Below are 23,336 nucleotides of genomic sequence, written 5' to 3'. Positions count from 1 at the left end.
CATACCGTGAAAAATACCATTACTCATAGGAGTATACCACAAAGATAATATTAAAGACGAGGTTGAAGGCCAATCTTCAAGAATATAAGATTAATAAATATACACAAAACATAATCCACGACAATAAACTTATATTCATGAATAATAAAGTAAATAATAAAGATTAATAGCTTGAAAAGAATATTTATAAAGTTAAATTATTTATAGATTGAGATTTAGAAGTGAATACTCAAAGTTGGTAACAAGAAGATGGAGGAAAAAGAGGAAGAGGAAGAGGTGTAAGAGATAAGTTCATAAATGTGATTTTTATCACACACATACACATTAAATTTGTCATAACAATTATAAATGTTTTACTTAATACATATTTGTATTTAGCTCTTGATAATGGAGGTACTAAAATCAACAATAAAGGAAAATTTTCAAAACACATTGAAATGCTAAAGTTTTTTTCATTTCTTTAAAAATCATTTGAATGTTTTCAATAATAATATGTTACAGGAAAATTACACTAATAATTTAAGCAAGTATAAAATAGAGGTTGAAGTAATCTTATTTGACTTGCATAAATGTTAATATTTTTTTTAAAGTTATTTGTGAAAATAGATTTTATAGGAAATAAGAGAAGAAGACAACTTTTTATTTTAAATAAATATATTTAAAATTAATATTTTGTAAAAATAAAAAATATAAATTAATATATTAACATAAATTTAATATATTAATCATATATTTATTATCATAAATAATATATAATTCTCTTAATTTAAAAAAAAATATCTTTCTCTCCTGCATATTGTAGTTATCATCTCTAACTAATGTTTAAACAAAGCACATTTTCATTAAATTTTATTTGAGAATTTAGAAAGAGGAATTGAAGGATTTAAAGGGTAAAAGTGAAGAAGAAAAAAAAACAGGTTAAAATAAAATTGAAAAAACCTAAAACATGCATACGAGAGATTTTAAAAAACTTATAAAACAAATTTCATATTTAAAAACTTTTAAATTAAAGTTATCATCAAATAAACATTCTTCTTTGCTCTCTTACTCCCTAAAATTAACTCTCCTACAGCGTTAGAATGTTACAAAATTTGAAGAGATGGAAGGAATTAGGAAGAGAAAAGAAATCTTGAGTTTGAACGGTGAAAAGAGATTTTTTTTTAATCTCACCACATAAAATAACCATTTTGAGAATGGAGGATGCAGGGAGTTTTTCTTTCTAAGTTTTATTTTATATTTTGAAAAACATATTAATATAATATAAAAATATATTAAAAATATTAAAAAAAATACTATAATAAAAATCAATTTAATTTTATATAAATATTTAAATTTTAATTTGATTATTTATTTCACTTTTTTTACTCTTTCAAACAAAGGGAATAATTTTTTTTTCCATTTTCTTTCTTCTTATTTCAACACATTCAAACATCAAATATTCTTTCCTTTGTGTCAATTATATTTTTTATCCTCTTATTTCTTTTCTCTTCAAATTTTTATTTTTTTTCTATTTCACCGTTCGTCCAAACGGAACCTTAGAGATCTCACAGAAAACATTGAAAAAGCTTTAACTCTATACTTCTAAACCTTGTAATTTCAGTGAGAAAAATTTAGAAGTAGGAAAAAAGCACTTTTTAACAATATTGTTGACATGGACAATGTAAAAGATTGAAAAAAAAAATTGTTCACATCCCGAAAATGGGGTGTGGAATGAATGGAAAAAGAAAAAGATAAAGAGAAAAAAAAACGAATAAAAACAGATAAAAGATGTTATGAATGATGTGATAGAAAATAAAGAGAGATAGGGAAAAGGAGAGGATGGAGAATGAATATAAGGAAAAAAGAGAGTCTAAAAAACAACTATTTTAAAGGATCACATGCACATCTTGAGAATGTTTACATGATATCAGAATCAAGAACAAGGTAATAATTTGGCAAATTAAAGAAATAACAAATTTGTATATTCTTAATAATACATAATCCAGTTCACATTCTGCGTTCACTTTTTGTCCCTTTATATGATTACTAAAACTATCATCACATAATATTGCCACAGGAAAATTCTCTACTGCTTCATTAATCTCAGAAGCAATTCACTGCTATGAGAGTGGGTCTAAATCTTTCAAGTTTATCCATTGCTTCTTCCTGTTTATCAACAATTAGAAAGACGTATCTCCTATAAGCATCTTTCAATGTTCAGTACAAATGCTAGAGGCTTACAATGTCTGCTGCACATTCAAACTCTATCGGTACTGAAATTTTTTACTATACAGAACTTCAATTCCACAAGCAAACAAACAAAATCTCCCATTAATGCCTTTCTCCACTTTGCAAGTGTCAATCAAAACCTGTGAAAAGCACAAAATTAGGATAGAGATAAAAAAAGAAAATTAGCTCAATCACATAGTTGAATAACTGATATTTGGAGTCTTCTTCCTAAATAAAAAAGGAAGGGCATCTCACAAACACACATGGGTATAAGAATTTTTTCATATTTTGCACAAATTTTTTTGAAAGAATAAAGCCACTATAATTGTAAAAATTGGATCCCAGGAAGGAATCTGAGATGTCAGTGCCGTTAGTTTATACCCACATCTTAAAAATATGCATTTAACTCCAATTTCCCAATATCAGGGAATCTTAAATTCAACATGTGGATACCAGAGTACCAAACACCACCTTTATATCATATATTGATTTCAAATTTCCGATTAGGAGTTACACTTTTCATTAGCACATGAGCATCATCATTCACCAGTGAGTATATTGGAACATGAGATGGAAGCAGTTAACAATAACTAAAGTCATCAACATATTACACTTCTCCAACTGGCTATTTATCCAGGCACCATCAAGTGGTGCAATATGATAAGTGGTGCAAGCACTCTCAAAATTACATAGATTTGAGGAAAAATTGGATGTCAAGTGGTGCAAGCACTCTCAAAATTACATAGATTTGACACAATATGATAAGCTGAAAATGACTCAATCAATATTAACATGAAAAAATAGAATGATTAAACCTTCAAGCTGTCAATAACAAAATAAAAATAGTGTACAAAGATATATACAAAAACGCTGAGAAACAGGCATACTTGAAATTTCCTCTACCTTTATTGTAGACACATCTCCAGAGGCAGCTGAGAGGTGAGACTTGTGAGAGAATATTTCTGTAAACTATCTGCTGATCAGAAAAAAAAATTCTGCAAACACCATATCCCTATGTTCTGTTTTATTTTAAAGAGATATCCCTATGTTCTTCAAATATAGGGAACAGTGTAAGAAAGAAAATCATAGCAAAGAAATAAAATAGAAAAGGTTACCAGTGAAGCCATCAAGATGGATATGAAAAGATATCTGTTCTCTTATGATAGAAAATTCTTAGCACTTTACGTGCCTGATTTTGTTCTTTTGCAGTTGCTAACTATTATTTATTATTCTTAAGAACGTCAAAACTTAGGTACAAAATTCAGCTTACTGTTTCAGACATTGTTGGATCAGTTAGTTACAAGTAAAATTTGCAATTATTTTTTTTTTTTTCCTTTCATTAAATTAACTAGAACTCATATTGACAGATTCAAGCAAACTAAATCAAATTTTGTCACACCATATAATCTTTTTACTAAAGATTAACGATAATTTTACTTTAGCAGTAATGCTTCATTCAAGTAAACAAAAGATAAAGATTTCAGTCAGATTCCTTCAAGGGAATTTAAAATTTTAGCACTTACATCAATTATGATGTCATCGTCATTGATTACAGTTCTCTCAAACAAGTCTTAAAGGATGGAAAAACTACACTGAAAAAATAGAAAGTTGCATGAGTTACTTTCATTTAAAAATCTCTATTTACATTTTTCTACCAAGAAAAATCTTACATGTGTTTCATATGGGTTCAGGCCATATAGCACCATCTTGCACAATCCCAACAAAATATCCTCAAAATCTTGAGGTGTCCTTTTGAATTTGAGGATGAAAAACTCCCTCTGTATTTGTGTTAGTGTGATAATCGGCTTCAGTTGTTTGCAAAAGACCTGGAAGACATGCGTCACTCTTCTAATGATGAGAGTAACTGATGTTATGATATGCATTCAACTTTCAACAGAACCACCAAGAAAGAGAAGCAGAAACAAAACAATTACTGCCCCTGATAATTCCATCATAAACTGGAAAACACAAAAGTCAATTAAGTTTCCTTAACAAGGTATTTCTCTATTGTTTCATCACAAAGCTCAAGAGTACTTTCCCAGTTCCCTTCTTCATAGTTTACATCAACAAAAAAATCATATATCTCTTTTTCTGCAACCAACCCTTGTGTTCTCATCTCTTCAAATAGCTTCCTAGCCTCCACAAATTTCTTCCGCTTATAGAAACCCTTTATAAGAGCATTATAGGAAGCGGCAGTTAGACTAAATCCCTTTTCAACCATTTCTTTATGTAAAAACCATGCCTCTTTCATATTTCTAGCTTTACAATGCCCTTTAATCAAAATATTATAGGTATTACTGTCAGGCATCACTCCTTGAGCATGCATACCCTTGTAAATCTCAGTGGTGACACGCATGTTATTTCTAATGCAGTACTGCTTCATAAGAGAATTGAACGTTGTGGCATTTGGCACTATACCTTTTCCCAACATCCATTTGATTAGTTTTTCACCATCTTCCAGCATCCCTGACATACAAAACCCATTCATTAGCACATTGAATGTAACAATTGTAGGTTGAAGTCCTTTATCAAGCATAATCTGCAGTAACTCATGAGCCTTGGCTATTTTCCCCATCTTACAATAAGCATCCATGAGTGTAGTGTATGTAATAGTGTCAGGATAAAATCCTGCCAAATCCATTTCTTGCATAAGTTTTACAGCTTGCTCTATATTTCCTATCTTACAAAGACCATTGACTATTGTGTTATATGTGTAGACATTTGGTTGAAGGCCCTTTTCAACCATTTCATGAAGAAGTTCGTTCGCTATATCTACCTCTCCATGTTTACACAGGCCATCAACTAATGCAGTATAAGTGACAACATTTGGAGTCAGACCCTTCAGAACCATCAGGTTATGAAGAGAGAATGCTTCTTTCATATCCCCAGCCTTGCAATGCCCATCAATTAGAGCTGTATAAGTAACCTCATCTGGTTCCAAACCTTTAGTGAACATTTCACATAACAGTTTGTGTGCTTCCCCCATCTTTCCAATGCAACAAAGCCCATAAATAATGGAAGTATATGTCACAAAATCAGGAACTACTTTCTTAAGCCTCATTTCATCAAAGAGTTTGTATGCAGCTGAAACATTGCCAGACCTGCAGAAACCACTGATGAGAGTTGTATAAACCACATTATCAGGAAAAACACTGTGGTGTATCATCTCCCTCAAGACTTGCTCCGCTTCAATTACTCCACCAGTCTTGCAAAGAAGAGCAATTATGTTATTGTACGTGTATTGATTTGGTTCCAATCCCTTTCTCTGCAACACTTCGATAAGCTTCAGGGCCTTTCCTAGCTGTTCACCCTGACAATATCCATTAATTATAACAGTATAACCTACAACATCAGGAACACTTCCCCTAAACTCCATTTGTATGAGCAGATTATGTGCTTCTTTTACCTTACCCAATAGACAAAGACAGTGAAGAATAACATTATACGACACTGTGTTCCAACAAACACCCACTTCCGGATACTCTCGAAACACCCTAAACGCGGTCTTTATCCCGTCAAAATTCCTAGAAAGCCTAGCTAGAAACAAATTACAAGAATCTACAGAGACAAGAACACCGTAATTCAACAACTTATCAAACAGTTTCCCAGCTTCTAGAAGCAACCCTGCTTCAACAAGAACCTGGAAGAACACATCAAACACAAAAGGGTGTGCACCCCAGTCCTTGTAAGTATAAATTAACCTCTCAGTGAACCGCACAAACGAGTCACTAACATCAAAATGGGGCTTCTCCCAGAACTCAGAAACCAGCCTGTGAGCCATTTTAAGATCCTTGGAAGCCACAGCAATCTGAACCACAATGCAAAGGGCTTCCAGTGAAGGGTCTCTGCGCATGCGTGCCCAATTGAAGAAATCCAAAACAAGTTTATAATCATCCTTGATGTTCATAAGAACCCAAATGAGATGATCAGGCTTGAACTTTGATTCAAAAGGCTTGAGAATCCGGCGAAGAGGCTCAGAACGGCGTTGCTTGACGGTAATGGTTATGTGGTACACAAAGTCAGTGTCTGAGATTGAAGGCTTTCTCGGGGAGTAATCAGGAAAAGGTCTGGTACTGCTTGAACCCAAAGAAGAGAACTTGTTCACACTCAAACATCTTGGAAGAAAACGCACAAGTGTATGACGACGATAATGAAAACAATGGAAATAGGAGGATATAGCTACTCTCTTCATATGCAATAAGAAAACCCATTACCCAAGTTTTGAAAATTCTATTAGATTCTGCCAACAGAGATAGTCTTTCATTATCAACTGATATATGCTAGCAACAACCTTTGGTGGGGTTCTGTCACGGAAACGATGAACCCAATACAATACGAGAATCACTGTTTTGTTTTTTCTCCTAAGCAGAAAATGTGAGCATAAATGAAGTAAAATAAATAAATAAAACCTGAGAAGAAGGAGAGGGTGAAGAGCACAGAGTCGGTGGTGTTTGAGGAAGCTATGATCTTTGGGTCTTCAATTGCAAGTTCGTGTCCTAAATCGTGGGTGCGGCTCTAAGCTATCGCTAAAGTTGAGGCATTTCTTGGTTGGCGAAGATGGAGCATGACCAAGGCCTCAACCCAAAACCCCCAAATTCTCCCTACATAAAACTGTGCTTCTGTTCTAGTAAACACGATTAAGTTTGGCCTAAAAAAAACAATACGATTAAGTTTAGTTTGAATCTTTTAATTTTTATTAATTTTAAATTTCATATTAATTACTGTTATTATTTACTAATAACGTAATATATATTTAAAGCTAATAATAAAATTAACTTAAAAATAAAATTTAATTATTTATTGGAACTAAAAATGTAAGTAGACTATTTGTTCGCAATATATTATTATGATAAATTATATATCGCATTGAGATAAAAAGCATTAATTGCTGGGTGGACGGTGGAGTTTTGATTTTGGAGCTGAAGGCCTTATATTTTAAAGATGAGTCCTGTAATGTAAATATATTTTATTTGAACACACACACATTTAAAAAAAAAAAGTATGTATCTGATAAAAATTTAATAAAATTACAAAAATTTAATGTATTATGAATTTTATATAAACATATAATTGAAAAAATTATGAAAGTTTATATAAAATAATAAATAAAATTTTTATAAATGTAAATATACAAATTTACAAAAAAATTTAAAAGTTGATAGAAGATAATAAGAGAAAGTTAAGTGAAAACTTTCATCTCTAAAATTAGAATGAAATTAATAAAAAAATAAAATTATAGTAATCATAGATATTATAATTAATATATCATTTTCAAATAATTTTAATATTATAAAATATAGGTGACAAATTTTAAAAAAAAATAGTTTCAAAGAATGTTTTACTTTCTACATAAAATGTTTTCATTAATAATATAAAGGTTGATTTTATTTTATTTTTTTAAAATCTATTGATAGTCTTCGTTGGCTTAACATGTAGATCTAAAGCAAATGTTAAAATAGTTTATTTTAATAATCTATTTAATATTTATTAAGCTATCATTAATTTTCAATTTAAAAAAATTTACTTATATTAAAACAATATGAATAATTTACATAATTACATAAATATTATAAGTATAATAAGTAATTAACATGACAATTCATATATTAGTGGTTTTAAGAATGGTAATGAGTAGAGTATAGATAAGATATTATAGTATTATAGTATCCGTCTTCATGTCCGCGTTTTAAAAAAATACATGTACTCAGCCTCATTCTCGCGTGGTAGTAATTTTAATCTTCATACATGTACTCTCTAAGTACTTGTTCCTATAATCTGCACTTCTATAAGAAAAAAATACTTATAAAAAATATGCTTATATAATTTTACATGAATAGCATAATAATGCAAAAATTTGATACATAACTTCCAAACAAAGTTCAAGCATAGATAGAAAACATATAATCAAATATCACAAGTGCTAAGTGTATTTTAATACATAAACTTTCTAAATTAAAATACTAAAAAATCATAAGCAAAATTTCACACATAATCTTTAAGATTATCTAAAATAACTAACTCATAAATTTGAGAGTTATGTACTTGTTACTCTCCAATACCTAAAAAAAAGAATATTATTTAATTATTTATTATAAAGTCAAAATAATAGATATAGTTAGGTTATTTTACCTCTACATCAAAATTAGACAATTTAAATGAGAGCAAATACTTATCTTTTAGGTTTATATATTACTTTGGTCCAGCAATACTAAAAGAAACTAAAACATACAAGTACATAATAAAAATTAATTTTTATATCAATTATGTAATAATTAAATTGTACTAGCTTAATTAAATGATATAACATAGTAACTAAATTAAAAATAAAAAAATTATTTTTATGGTTTAGTTTATTAGTAAATATATTTTTATGTTAATCTTATAAAATAAATTTAATTAGATAGATTTTTATATCTTTAAATATGCAGTCTTTTATTTGAGTAACATAAATATTTATATTAAAATTTTCAACCTTTTATTTTTCATAGAAAAAAATTTAAAAATAAAAAATTATAAATTGAAAAATAATATTACTCAAAAATTCAAATAGATAATTTGTCTATTCAAAAAAAAAATTATAGCCTATAAAAGAATTTTGAAGTGAGTAAAAATCATAAGACATGAAATTACATAAAATAAATAGTGAAATCTTTATTTTAATGCCTTGAATTTTGTAATGATATTTTATACATTAATATAAATTGTGGAGTTCTATTTGAATGTGTATTTGATGTATATGATGATGAGAATATATATAATGACGTGACCATGTATTAATACGTGAATATGAGTATGAGTGTGAATGTTGATTGTGCGTTAAGATTGGATATGTTGGACTGATTAGAAATAGGCAGGGTGTGTACTGCAAGGGCATTCTCGTTGTAGCGAGAGGATTCTCGCTGTAGCGAGAAAGTTTTGGGGAAAGAGCGTGCCACTGTTGCATTCTTGCTGTAGCGAGAGATTTCTCGCTATTGCGAGAAGGCAATAGAAAGGGGTACATTCTGGGTTGCAGTCTCGCTGTAGCGAGATTCTGCATAAACTAAAATGTAGTTTTCTCTGATATTTTTGCTGTAGCAAGAAAGAGTGTTGCTACAGCGAAGTTCTCACTGTAGTGAAAATATTGCAACCAGAAGGGGTATTTGAAAGGGTTTAGGATTCGAGAAAATGCATTTTTACATTCCCTCTCGTTCCTTTTGCGATTTTCTCAACTCCAAACCCATTTCCATTGATTAAACTGCCTCCAAAGCCGTTTAGGAGTAAGATTGAAGATTGGAATTGTGTTTGGGACGCTTGGAGGTAAGTTCTATGAGTTAGGGTTTTGGTTTTCGTCCCTCTTCCTTGCTTTCTTGGTTTCTCATGGAGTTTTCCATGTGTTTAGGACTAAAATCAGTTTGGGGAATGCTTTCATTGTTGATTTCATGATTGATTCTTCATTTTGAGGTAAGGAGGACTCTACCCTATCTCTTGTATTTAAATTTCATTTATAATGTTAGATGATGAAATGTGGTTGAGATAAAATGTAGGAGAATGTATGTTTTAATAGAAATTTTGTATGAAGTATGATAGGGTAGTTATTGGGCATGATGTGTGATGAAATGGTAATGAAAATTAGATGTTTGAGTGTAATGTGATTGAATGTGGACATACGTGTCATGTGTGAAAGTGAATATTATAATGTGATTGAGAATGTGAGTGAATATATGTGTTGACATGCCATTGATTGAAGATGAATAATATGAAATTGTTGAAAGTGTGTGAAAATGGCATATTAATGTTCATTGTGCTTGTGTTTCAATATGTTGGGAAAACTATGAATGATTCAGTGATACACTAAAGGTGTGAAAGATAGGGGCGGTAGAAATATCTTAGAAAAAAAAAAGTGGTGGTGACACCAACAGTGAGCGTAGGTGCACCACAGGCCACACTCTCTTCCTGACTAGGCCTCTGACTAATACATTTGCTTGGGGGCTCAATATCGCACACGTTGTATCTATGAAATGGGAACTATCCGGCAACCATCCATGGTGTAAACTGAGTAAGTCTCTGAGATTGAGAGTATCAGAAATCTGTTATCACAGTGCCACAGTAAGCGTGACTACGTGCAGTGGGCACACGTATGTGTGAATGATTTGATGGTGCAATGAGCACACCTGTTTGTGAATTGGAATGGAATGTTGAGAAATATTATTTCGTGTTTGTTAATACTTGATTTGAGCTATATTAGCAAATGTGTGAAATGTGCAAGGTAAGATTCTATGCTTATATGTATGTGTGTGATAGTGTAGAATACTCACCCTTACATTTATTTTTCAAGTGACCAAGACGATCAGCACCGAGCTTAGTAAAGGAATGGATGAGACTGCTATAGGACTTAAAAAGTTATTTTTGAAAACTATAATGTATTTGAATTAGTCTTGTAGTAATTACTTGATTTAAATTGTAATCTATTCTTATTTTGAAATATTTTAATGAAACCATGCGTTGAGAATTGTTTAAATGAAAGTGTTACATTTATCTTGACCAAAATTATATAAAAGCATTCATAAAAACTTTCTAAAATCTAAAAGTGAGTTAAGTTCTTGTTTTCTTAAATTCTTAGTTGCTCCATTGTAAGTAAAAAATTATTCTAACAAGATTATATGAAATTAGAACAACAAAGATAATTGGAAATACTAATAATAATTATAATAGAGTTTTAAATTTACTTGTTAAAGACTTACTTGATATAAAAGCTGTCGAACTTGATCTCTGAATCCTATGAGAAGTAATAGGTTAGATATTTATCTATAATTCACACTTCTAAAATACAACTCTCGATAGGTCAAGTTGTAGAGCAACTCATAATTACATAATTGTTAATGACTATAGTATTGAGTATTAACTCTAATTTCCTCCCATAATGAGCTTTTAGGTTAAGGTCTCCCTTATATATATGCGGGTTGGGTACTTAGGTACCTATACTCGTACTCATTCTTATTAAAAGTACATAGGTACCTATACTCATACTCATTCCTATTAAAATTTGTCGGCATTTCTTTGTATCTGTTTAGCAAGTAAATACCCTACCTGTTAAGGGTAAATTTTATGGGTACCCATCAGATACTTTATCTATTACCATTCCTAAGTAGTTTTATATTATATTATATTATATATATATATATATATATATATTGTAATAATTTTATAGGTTTTTTTATTTATAATTCTTTGGAAGAGTACTTTGTGACCAATGTAATACTTGAAAAAGAAAAGATACAAAAACATGAAAAGGAGTGAATACTTTTGTTTGGTGGTTTGTGTGGAGAAAGGACCATTCAAACCTATCATGGTTAGATTGTGTGAAGGTACTAATTAAGAGATTCCACTTGAATATGATCGAAATATATTTGCATCTATTGGAACGAAGAATAGGAATCTTGAGTGTATAGAAAAATAGATGCAAGAATAATTTTTCTTGATATATGTTATCTATTTCGACAAATTGTAAATAAAAATAATAATAAGTATATATTTAATATATATTTCTATTATATATATATATATATATATATGATATAATTCTTTTAAAGTTTAATAATTCGTGCATTCTAGTATTTTATTTAAAAGAAATATAAATATAACTATGAATAATATTATTTTATTTAGGATAAATAAAACTTTTGTTAAATATTATTGACTTATCACTAGAACTATAAATAATATACATCTAAATGATAAGGATACAAAAAATTAAATAATTTTAAAATATAATTTATTTTAAAATAATATTTTTATTATATAGTGTTAAAAAAATTAAATATCAATAATTAATATGTATTAATAATCATAAATTTAAGAAATAAAACTCTTAAAGTAAACATAAAATTTGAAAAATAAAAAAAATTAAGATAATTTTTATAAATGTAAAAATAGAAATTTTAAAAAAATATAAGAGTTTATACAAAATAATGAAAATATTTTACATGAGTTGAGTTCGTAAACTTTTGAAATACACCTGTCATTGTTTTAGAAAGGATCTCCAACATAGCTCTCATTTTGTGCTTATCTCTAGTTCTTACTTATTCTCCAAGTAGTTCAAATGTTTCAACTAGCCATGTCCTTTCCATCAGATTTCTTACTGTTCCTTTTTCTATTTTAGCTTTTTCTATTTTAGGATGTGGTATCTTTGCAATGTAACCTTCTATTTTTAGGCTTTATCCATGCAGAACTAGAGGGTGAAACGTCATGTCTCTATCTTAAAAAAGATGGTCTCTAGATATTACATCTTTGTAAGACATGCAACTTATCATTCACATCCTTAGATACATGCTATTTTGATCCTTGCATGGTAGTTTAAATCTATGCTTGAATACTCCTCCTCTTGAGCTTGTCATCCTTATGGCTTCATGCCATTATACCAAAGGTACTTACTAGCTTAACCAAGGTCATTCTTTTTCAAAGTGCTCTCTCTTTATGAATTCTTCTCTTTTTTTAGCTATTCAAAACTTTTTTTTTTAATTTTTCCCTTTGATATTATATTTGATCTTCAACAACAACTTTAATCTCTAAATTTAAAATAAAATTAACAAAAATGTAAGTAAAATATAAATTTATTACAATAGGAGAGTGTAATTCACACATCATTTTTAATTAATTTTACTTATTATATATATATATATATATATATATATATATAATAAATTAACAACATTGATTGATTTACATTTCTTTCCTTTTTATTTTAAAATTCTACTCTTACATATTCTAATTAAAGGCAACAATACACTCTTGCCCCTGGAATCTGTATGTAGACAAGTAATTAGGAGTTTTCTTAGCATTTTTGCATTGTTAGCGTTTAGGAAAATTCTAATAGTTTAAACGCCCAAAAAATTATTCAGGATAAAAAAGAAATAAATTACAATTGGGAGACAAAAATTAAACTAAGGTTAAATGAGTAATTATAAATTTGTTTTCTTTTTAAAGCACTTAACAATATTAAGTAAATGATTAACCATTGTTTAAAAGAAAATGTATATAAAATTTTATTTCTTAAATTATACATCTCTGATGCTATTTATGAAAAATAACTACTAATTTAAAATATATGGATATATATATATATATATATATATATATAAAAGAAACCAAAATCTATTTTTAAATTAATTACATTCTTTATATATTTTTTATTATAAGATTTGTATTCAAAACATAATAACTTGTTGTCCATGTAAGTGTATATATTCATTTATTTAATATATAAAACACTAATCAATACTATAGATGTTTTTAGAATAAAGCAAAAATTTATGATACAATTTTTATTAATTTTAATGAATTAAGTATTTATTTATGAGTTAGGATCTATTCATATTCTATATAAAATTTAAACACTTATACTACTTTAACAACTTTTCATAAAATATAAAATTGACTGATTCAATTGATAACTCGAAAGATTATTTATTAAATATGTCAATTTTATAAAATTTCATATGAAAATAAAGTTAATAAATATTTCATTGCATTATTTTGTTTTAATAGATATTATGTCTTTAAAATATAAATAAATATTAAATTTTAAAAAATATATCTACAAATGTTTAAATTATGTAAAATTTGATATTATTATCATAAAGATAATATAAGATAATTTTATAATTAAATTGGTCAATTTTATATCATACAAAAAGTTATTACATTATGTAACTATTTAAATTTCATCTAAAGTGTTATCATGACAATCCCATCTAAGATATAATCTAAAGTGTTTAAATTTTAATTTTTTTATTATGTAAGATATAATCTATCACAATCTCATGACAACCTTATTGATTTAGGAAGCTTAAGTTTTCTTACTCTTTTAAAAGAGTGAAATGTTGATCTTGCAAGGGGTGAATTCTAACATCCTCCCTCCTTTTGTAAAAAGTAAGGGATATATGTCTTTTTGAAAAGTGTTAAAATATTATGAACAGTTGATGAAAATTCAATGTTCCAAAATGTAAGAGAGGTAACCGGTCATACAAGTTACATTATGAAAGGAGAAATTGGTAATTTAATATAAATGTTTGTATTCGTGCTATGTTGAGTTTTAATTTTTGTTGTTTTGTACCCCATTTATTTAGTGTGCACTATACACTCCATCTGTCACTACGTAGTTAAGCACCATAAAACATTTGAAATATGTATAATTTTTATTTTTAAAAACATTAATTACAATACGTTATAATTTTGGTATATAATTTTTTATGAATGGGTGTGGAGAGTTTACGGGTTGCATTATCTGAAATTAAAAAAGGTATTTTATGCAAGTCTGTCTCAAATTAAGGATGAATAAGGTTAAAGAGAAAAACAGCATGGAGTTCTAAAGATTCAATGTAAAATATAGGGATATATTTGTGTGTACATCAGTTAAATTAAACATTCGATGTAAACTGTAATGTTTTGGAAGACATAATTTTGAATATCAATTAAGTAGAAAAGCAATGCAGATAGTGGCAAGGTATTTAGGGATATATTTTAAGGGTCATATACTATATACATTGGTTAGAATAAAAATTCAATGTAGACTGTAATGTTTTAGAAGAAATAAGTTGTAACATTAGTCTCGTAAAAAGCCAATGCAGATAATGCCAAGGCATTTTATAAATAGTGAATTGTACATCTGGTAGAAGTGAAGACTAATGTGAAAAAAATGTAATGTTTCAACTTAAATTTTCAAAGTGGATGTCCATCAAACCGATTTTAATAACGAAGAACATCAATGTAATTTCATATGAAATTGCTATAGTGAATTTAGATTTATGTTTAATATGTGCATTGTGTTTTAGCTGACATGCAGCTCAAAGAAATTGTTCACAATTGTCCATCGAATCCCTAAATTGTTAATGTCAACGTATCTAAATCTTGGTTGTTGACATGTTAAATGATATATATATATATATATATATATATATATATCATACTATATATCATTCAGTTAATGACATGTAGCTTGGCTGCATCATCCAAAAGAAATATTCAGACAACTTCTTTTACCTAGTACAAATGGTCGTCATCGTTGACAATCTCTTCACAACAACCTCTTCCGATATATATTTATCTTACTCATGGAAAATAAATAATGTTTATTAGGCTTCGGTTAATGTTGTCTTACTATTATGAACCAAAATATTATTATAAGTTACAGGACAAAGCAGATGCTAATACTTACAAACCTTGATTAACGACGATTTAGAAGTTTGAGGCAAGTTTGACATATAATCATTGGCAGACATGAGGTGGTGTGATTTGTTTTGTTGAAGCGTTTTTCTCCCTCTAATATTTCATATACCTACAACATTTTTGTCATCCTCAATGTCATCGTCTTCTTTGGATACCATAACGATTATGTCAGTGTCATCTTCTTCAGTTGCGAATGATGTACTTTGTCGAATCTTCGATGCACTCTTGATTGATGTTTGACACAGAAGGTCATCAAAAATTAATGCTCCTTTCCCCTTATGTGTTGTTGAAATTGGGGTTGCGAGGTGTCCCATACTTTGGGAATTATGTGGCGACATTTTTTTTGGGTGAAGGTCAAGTCTTGTTAAGGAAATGAGCATTAATTTTGATGACCTTCCATGTCAAACATCTACCGGGAGTGCATCAAAAATTTGACAAAATACATTATTCGCAACTGAAGAAGATGACACTGACATAATCGTCATGGTATCCAAAGAAAACGATGACATTGAGAATGACAAAAATGTTGTAGGTATACGAAATATTAGAGGGAGAAAAATGTTTCAACAAAATAAATCACACTACCCCATGTCCACCAACGATTATATATAAAACTTGCCTCAAACTTCTAAATCATCATTAACTAAGGCTTGTTAGTATTAGCATCCGCTTTGTCCTGTAACTTGTAATAATATTTTGGTTCATAATGGTAAGACAACATTAATTAAAGCCTAATAAACATCTTTTATTTTCCATGTGTAAGATAAATGTCCATTGGAAGAGGTTTTTGTCAAGAAATTGTCAACCATGACGACCACCTGTACTAGGTAGAAGAAGTTGTTCGAATATTCCTTTTGGATGATGTAGCCAAGCTATATGTCATCAACCGAATGATATATAGTATGATATATATCATTTAACATGTCATCAACCAAGGTTTAGATACGTTGACGTTAACATTAATAATAACAATTTAGGGATTCGATGGGCAGTTGTGAGCAATTTCTTTGAATTGCATGTAAGCTGAAACACCATGCACATATTAAATATAAAACAAATAAATTTAACTCCACTATAGCAACTTCATATGAAATTACATTGATGTCCTTCATTATCAAAATCGGTTTAATGGACATTCGCTTGGAAAATTTAGTTGAAACATTACATTTTTTTCCATATCGGTCTTTACCTCCATCAGATGTACAATTCACTGTTTCTAAAATACTTCGCCACTATCTACATTAGCTTTCTACGAGACCAATGTTACAACTTATTTCTTCTAAAACATTACCGTCTACATTAAATTTTTATTCTAACCAATATACATAGTATATGACCCATAATTATATTCCTAAATACCTTGCCACTATTTGCATTGTCTTTCTACTTAACCGATGTTCAAAATTATTTCTTCTAAAATATTACAGTATACATCGAATATTTAATCTAACTGATGTACATATAAGATACATAAATATATCCTTACATTCTATATTAAATCTTTAGAACACCATGTTGTTTTTCTCTTTAACTTTATTTTATTCATCCCTAATTTGAGATAGACTTGCATAAAGTGCCCTTTTTAATTTCAGATAATGCAACTCGTAAACTCTTGATGTGTGTATATATTATCATTGCATTCATGCTTTAGTTTAGGCCATTTGCATATATTATTGCATTGTTTAGTTGATTTTATCATGTATTATCTTTGTTTTAGATTACACGTTTGTTTTTCTTGTAAATAAATGTTTTAGGTGCATCAAGTTGAAAAAGAAAAAACAAAGTAAATATTTCAAGTCAGAAGATTCCATAACTAAATTGTGGATAATTCCATGCTTGTGAAAATATTTCAAAGTGAAAGCTAGAAGTCAAAAAGAACCACAACCACATTGTAGATTTTCTGTTGTGGAAACACTCTAGAAATGCAAAAGTCATCTAGAAAGATCCACAAGCAGGTTGTGAATTTTCCCACAACCTGTGGTTTCACCAGTTGCAAATTTTTATAATTTTAAGGGGACTTGGCCCAATTAGGAGGAGACAAAAAGACAAAATTTTAGAAGATAAAAAGTGCAGTTCATAGCATTAGTAAAAGAATTTAATTATAATCATTTACATACTTTAGAATTTAGTTAGACGATTTTAGTGCTTCGTGTCTCCCTCTTGAAAAATTAATTTAACATTTTTTAATACATTACTAATCAAGTTAATTATCACTTTTTGTCTTTATATAAATATAGTCAATTTTTTTGCCAATTATGTAGGGATAGAAATAGGCTAGACTAAGCTAAGTTAAGCTTTACATAAATAAGCCTAACTTATTTAATAATTTTGAAACTTGAACCTAACATATTATCTGTTATATATTTTTTATTAAGCTTAGTCTAGCCTTTGTACCGGCCTACTTTATGCCTACTTTATATTAAAACATTCAATAGATCACTAAACTTCCTTGTAAATAGGCTATTAAATCATCTAAATAGGTATATCTTTTTAAAATTCATAAGACTTATATCTAAATAAACTATTAGAGAGGTATGTAGTTGAGACATTCTTCAACTCTAACAAAAAGAATTAGAGTTTTTAATTTAAAATTTTGTTATTTTAAAATTTAATTGATTTAATATATTATTATATTATATTTTTATATAAAATTATTTAATATATTATTATAAATTTTAAATAAGCTATTCTAATAAGTCTGATAAACTTTTTCTTAAACTCAAGTCTGGCCTATTTAATTAATTAGTCTTTATAAAAAGTCTAAATTAAATCTATTAATTAAATAGGCTAAGCGAAGCTAAGCTTTAAAAAAGTTAGGTTGTAAATTCTTGTCGGACGACCTGATCTATTTCCATTCCTATTATTACGTCAATAAATTCTATTTTTAAGGTCAAATGAGAGGAAGAGTGAAGAGAAAAGAAGGAATTAGAAAAGAGAACAAGATGGAACGTAGTAAATTTTATTCCTTTCTCAACTCCCAAACATTCCCTTGAATGAGAGTTCTCTCTACCAGTGTCAAGTGACTACTATTTTGGCATAACCCACAACTCTTATAAGTCAAAAGCAGAAAAAACTTATTCCTTCAGCTTCTGTACTATTTTATCTACATTACAAATTCACAAACCATTGGTTTGCTCCTATTTGGGGGAATCAAAATGGGAAAAAGAGTTTAAACAATGAATGAATATGTGGAGGTCATAACATCCTCAGTACACATGTACAGACATATAATGTTAATATATGATCATAGACTTGCCTCTAACTTCCTTATATGTCACCTCATGTTGCAACAAAGGGGTTTCCCCTGGTGTTGTAACTTATCCCACATACATGTCATTTGTCTCGGCGATTGGTAATGTGCAGTATAGTAATCTTCAATGCACCCAAATTGGCAGAACTTCAAGCTGTGCACATACTCAACTGGTCTTGAACTGTTGAATTGCTCCACCCACATTCCCATGCTCACATCCTCCATTTTGAATAACTACAACACGTTGAAATTGATTATGACATTAACAAAGAGCAAACGTATATGCACAAACTAGCAGAGAAAAGCACATCATGGGGAACAAGTAAAGATCATTTGCAAACATGCCTTTAATTTGTGCTCCTCGAAGTTGGATACAATGAACTGAGCAATGTCTGAAGAGACTATATAACCCGGACCATTAGCATAGGTAGGATACTCTTCCTCCGTCCATTCCTGATATTTAAGAACAATATATTTAAAACAGAAGGCATAAAACAGTTAGCAGATTTCGCATATATAGAGGGCATGTGATGACAATTTCAGTCAGTCCAAGGCAATGAGTGTCAACGTGTCATAAATATTCGCATAGCACTATACTTCAGCTCACAAAAATGCTGTCATGTTATGTGTACCTCTTACAGTCATATGCCTGAACAGAATATTTGATCAGTTAAGAGCAGGATACCTAGTGTTTAGTAATCATCCACTCAGAATATCACACATGCAGAAACATATCATGCAGAACTTCAGCTAATGACCTAGAAGTCCAAATGCACAATGTAAGTCAAATGACTTCATTAGCTTGACGATATGCGATTCTAGGCAAAAGATTTTTAAGCACCAAACTTATGATATATTCAGAAAGAATATCCATGATCAAAGCATTAGTATTTTGTTTTAATACTCAAATGCAAACAATAAACCTGGCTCTAAGCTCTCTGGGACTGGGATAGTTAAAACTGGTGACCAGCATGTTCAAGTAGACAAGACAGGACAGCTAAATTAAGGGAATTTCAGCAACCACCACTACTGAATTTCATAATAATTTGCAAAAATGCACTACAAAAACAATTAGTAAAAGCAATTGTGCTTAAGCCATAATCCATATAATAAATAATAATAATAATAATATAGTAAGCTAACTACATATGGTTAAAGCAATATAGCTATTAAATAGAACAGCTTAAAAGTAAAACTAAGAAAAACTATACTTCATATGTAACTGCCCATTTGCCATGACGTAGGGGTTTATGGTGATAATTCATATTTCCAATATAGAGACTTCTGCCATTTCCGATTTTTCTTGCTTCGCTGATGATAGAATCTACTCTGACAAATGTGTCATCATCACACTTCATGATGTACTTGGCAGCCACTGCGCGAATCTGTAAATAACAATTTTCAATAACCAATAACATCAAGAAGCTGAGGCAAGATGCAGGGAACAGAAAATTTAAAACACAAATGACCATTATTTAACTCTGTCATTACTTACTCCATATTCAGTGATAGCTATGGTCTTCAACACAACAAGGTCATAATGATCCATGTAGGGGACTATAATAATATCACCAAAATAATCTGCTTCTTTCTTTATCTCCACATTTATATCTTTCCTTCCATGCTATTGTATGAGAAATGAGAAATGGAAAACTTGTGAATATTTTTAGCGGAAAAAAGGTAGTTATTGGTTATATTTTATCATTATTGGAGGGTAAGGAAGATGCATTCATGCATTACCAAGGCAACAAAGAATCGAGCCACAACATTTGCAGATTTGATTAGTTTATGTTGCATCCATGATTTCCTTACTGCCATCCGTTCAGCAAAATGATTACCAGCAGAAAGTATTCCAATGAAAAGCTCCACATTCATATGGAGAAGTGGTGGAGCTTTCCATTGAGGAAGCAATTCAAGATGCATCTGTGGAGCAAAACTTGGATGTTATGTGGGTAAGGAAGCTGCAAATATAGAGTGCACATCAACATCCCCTTTTATAGATAGACCAGTTGCATCCTCGAGAGAAAAGCCCTGAGAATATAACATAATTTAGATATTCCTGCATTCATAGCGTAAAAGGAGACATGATTAATGTACCAACCGTGCGATAGGGAAAAGATGTCACATGTCTTCCATCCACACTAACATGATAACCTTCCATGCCAGCACTTAAGGTGAGAACAAACAATCTTCCTTCTACAAAAGGGAATGGCCAATCTATAGTGACCTTCTTTGTTCGCCCTATCAGTCTGGTTAACCACCATGTTGCTTTTGACTCTTCCGAGCGGCTATCATCATCACGAATCCACTTTTCACACTTCACCTGTCCATCAACTTCATTAAGCACAGAAAATCAGTAAAGGTGACAATGTACCTTGGAACCGACATTCTAAAGCGAAAAAAATGAAGCACACCAAATGCACACATGCACCATAGAGAATGAAAAGAGATAAGAGAAACAAGTTGATCTTTTCTTTTGTCTAATTCACAGATCACATTACAGAGCATAGTATATTCAAGAATACAGGAATAATGCCCATGGAGACCAAGCCCTACAAATTACTATATATAATATCAACACTTACGAATTAATTAAGAAGGCATATTTACAATGAATACTAGCAGCAAAACCCTTACACCTACATTCAGTTCAATGCCATTGAAAATAAAAAAATTCTAATCATGCTTTTAAATTGTAGCTCGTAACTGAAATTTCAAACCGTGATGCCTAATCAAATAAATCAAATCAACAATGTTCTAACAAGAAAGGTTGAAATCAATCACCAGTATCCTCATCAGCCCTGGACTTCCATCCTTCACACCTGAGTGCAGAACCCCACTGCATCCTGTAACATGTATTCTGCTCAATCACAGGCTTGCCACTATAATCCCCTTTCAACCTGGGATTGAAATGCAGTATCCTAGGAGGCTCTTCCTTGTCCACAGTCTTCAGGCCCTGAAGCTCCATCATGAATTGTGACACCATAACCTTTTCCTCCTCTTCCTTCACTAGAGATATCTTAGGATCATGCTCCCAATGAGCCCAACGCGGGGTCCCCACAACAGTAACATGAGACCCCAGTGTCAAACCACAAGAAAGCACCATGATCCCTTTTTGCTCCTTCAATTCAGACCCAGGTAACGAGATTGAATGCTGACACGAAACAGAAATGTTCTCAGCCTTCAACTTAGCCACATTCTCAGTTTTCACACTCTCAACTTCTTCCAACAGCCTCTTCCCTTCAACCCAAGCATGCATACCCTGCCTGTGAAGTTCAGAAAACTTGTTTTTCTCCACTGTTGTCGCATTAAAAGCATCACTGAAATCCAAGGTGGAAACTTTATACAACACTTCCATGGTTTTTCTATGCATTGAACCTTGAAACACTCCAAGAGCCTCTTTTGAGGGAAAGTTTGAGGCCTTTGTGTGATGGGTGTCTTGAAATTCGCTTACCAGCAACGAGGACACCGACACAAACCTTGTTTTGAGAGAAGTTTCAATTTCAAAGGTAGTGAAGAGCAAGTAGAGAAGCATTACAGCCATGAAAAATTGAAGTGGTTTAGGCCTATTGGGTAGCAACAAAAACGGGTTTAACTTCTTTCCCTTCTTCATTGTACTCAAAAATCAAATTTTTTTGCTAACAAGTAGCATAGAATGAAGTGATTTCTACCAACCCAGAAAAATAAGAACCAATGGGAATTTTTCTTTTGAATTTGGAGTAATGTTCAATGAATCAACGGCTACGAAAGCAAAGCCGTAAAGTAGACAAGGATCGATAGGGGCCAGCTTGTACACACTCGAAGTCCAATCACATCAACATAAAGGAAAATGAGAGAAAGCCTGTGACTGTCTTAAGTATGAGATTTTATTACAAATTTGAAAATTTTATGTATGATAAAATTTGATGCACCCCATTCCGTCCTCCTTATAAGATGTTTCTTTGTCAAATCACATACATTGTAAAAAAAAATTGTTATTATTTTGACTTTCAAAAATTTATTAAATTATTTCAAATTTACATTTATTTAAATTTAGAATTCAACTATTATATTAATTATTTAAAACAGAAAATTTTAATTTATAAAAAATAATAAATACTTCTTGAACTCTAAAAGAAATATTTTATTAATGACCATACAAAACAATAATAATCATTTACATTATCGTTTAATCACTTTGTATTTATATATTATAAAAAATAGATCATATCAGTGATAGTAAACAGAATAAATAATTTTAATGTATCGTTTGTATAAAAAAATTTACATTATCAATCCAATTAATTATAATATATCATAAATTTTTTATGTTAATTATTATAAAAATTAATTATTATTTTTTATATAAGGTATAATTTTTTTACATTGTTATTTTATTTAATTAAATTAAAAAATTATAATGTTTTATTTATCAAACAATAAATATACATACATCTCTCATTTAAATTATAATTTATCACTTTAGCAAGACTGATATTTTTTTTGCTACTTTCAACTCTGTTAATAAATTTTATTAATGTGATAATAAAAATTTAATGCATGATTTTTATTTAATTACCTTAGAAGAAGTAATAAAATTTTAAGGTTTATCAAAAAAATAAGAAATTTTATTTTTAAAAATAAATTGAACTAAAGACGTACTTACATATATGAAATATTTATACAATAATATTAC

The 23,336-nt window shown here is 29.8% G+C and overlaps 1 protein-coding gene and 1 pseudogene across 1 annotated transcript; both read right to left on the bottom strand.

Moving 5' to 3' along the window:
- Positions 1-1,933: 1,933 nt before the first annotated feature.
- LOC113857982 (pentatricopeptide repeat-containing protein At1g05670, mitochondrial) lies at positions 1,934-6,821 on the bottom strand. The gene is made up of 4 exons (XM_027490348.1): positions 3,879-6,821; positions 3,732-3,800; positions 3,112-3,170; positions 1,934-2,348 (listed from the first exon to the last, which is right to left on the bottom strand). The coding sequence occupies exon 1, from the start codon at positions 6,398-6,400 to the stop codon at positions 4,187-4,189; it is 2,214 nt and encodes a 737-aa protein (XP_027346149.1). The 5' UTR covers positions 6,401-6,821; the 3' UTR covers positions 1,934-2,348; positions 3,112-3,170; positions 3,732-3,800; positions 3,879-4,186.
- Positions 6,822-18,672: 11,851 nt separating this feature from the next.
- LOC113858730 lies at positions 18,673-22,269 on the bottom strand (annotated as a pseudogene).
- Positions 22,270-23,336: the final 1,067 nt, after the last annotated feature.

This window comes from Abrus precatorius, unplaced genomic scaffold, assembly GCF_003935025.1.
Source record: "Abrus precatorius isolate BTA unplaced genomic scaffold, Abrus_2018 Scaffold2, whole genome shotgun sequence".
Taxonomy (NCBI): Eukaryota; Viridiplantae; Streptophyta; class Magnoliopsida; order Fabales; family Fabaceae; genus Abrus; species Abrus precatorius.
This window is presented reverse-complemented; position numbering and strand designations above follow the sequence as displayed.

What these genes read in the sequence shown, in the direction of transcription:
- LOC113857982 (XM_027490348.1), bottom strand. Translation starts at nt 6,400, where the DNA reads ATGAAGAGAGTAGCTATATCCTCCTATTTCCATTGTTTTCATTATCGT.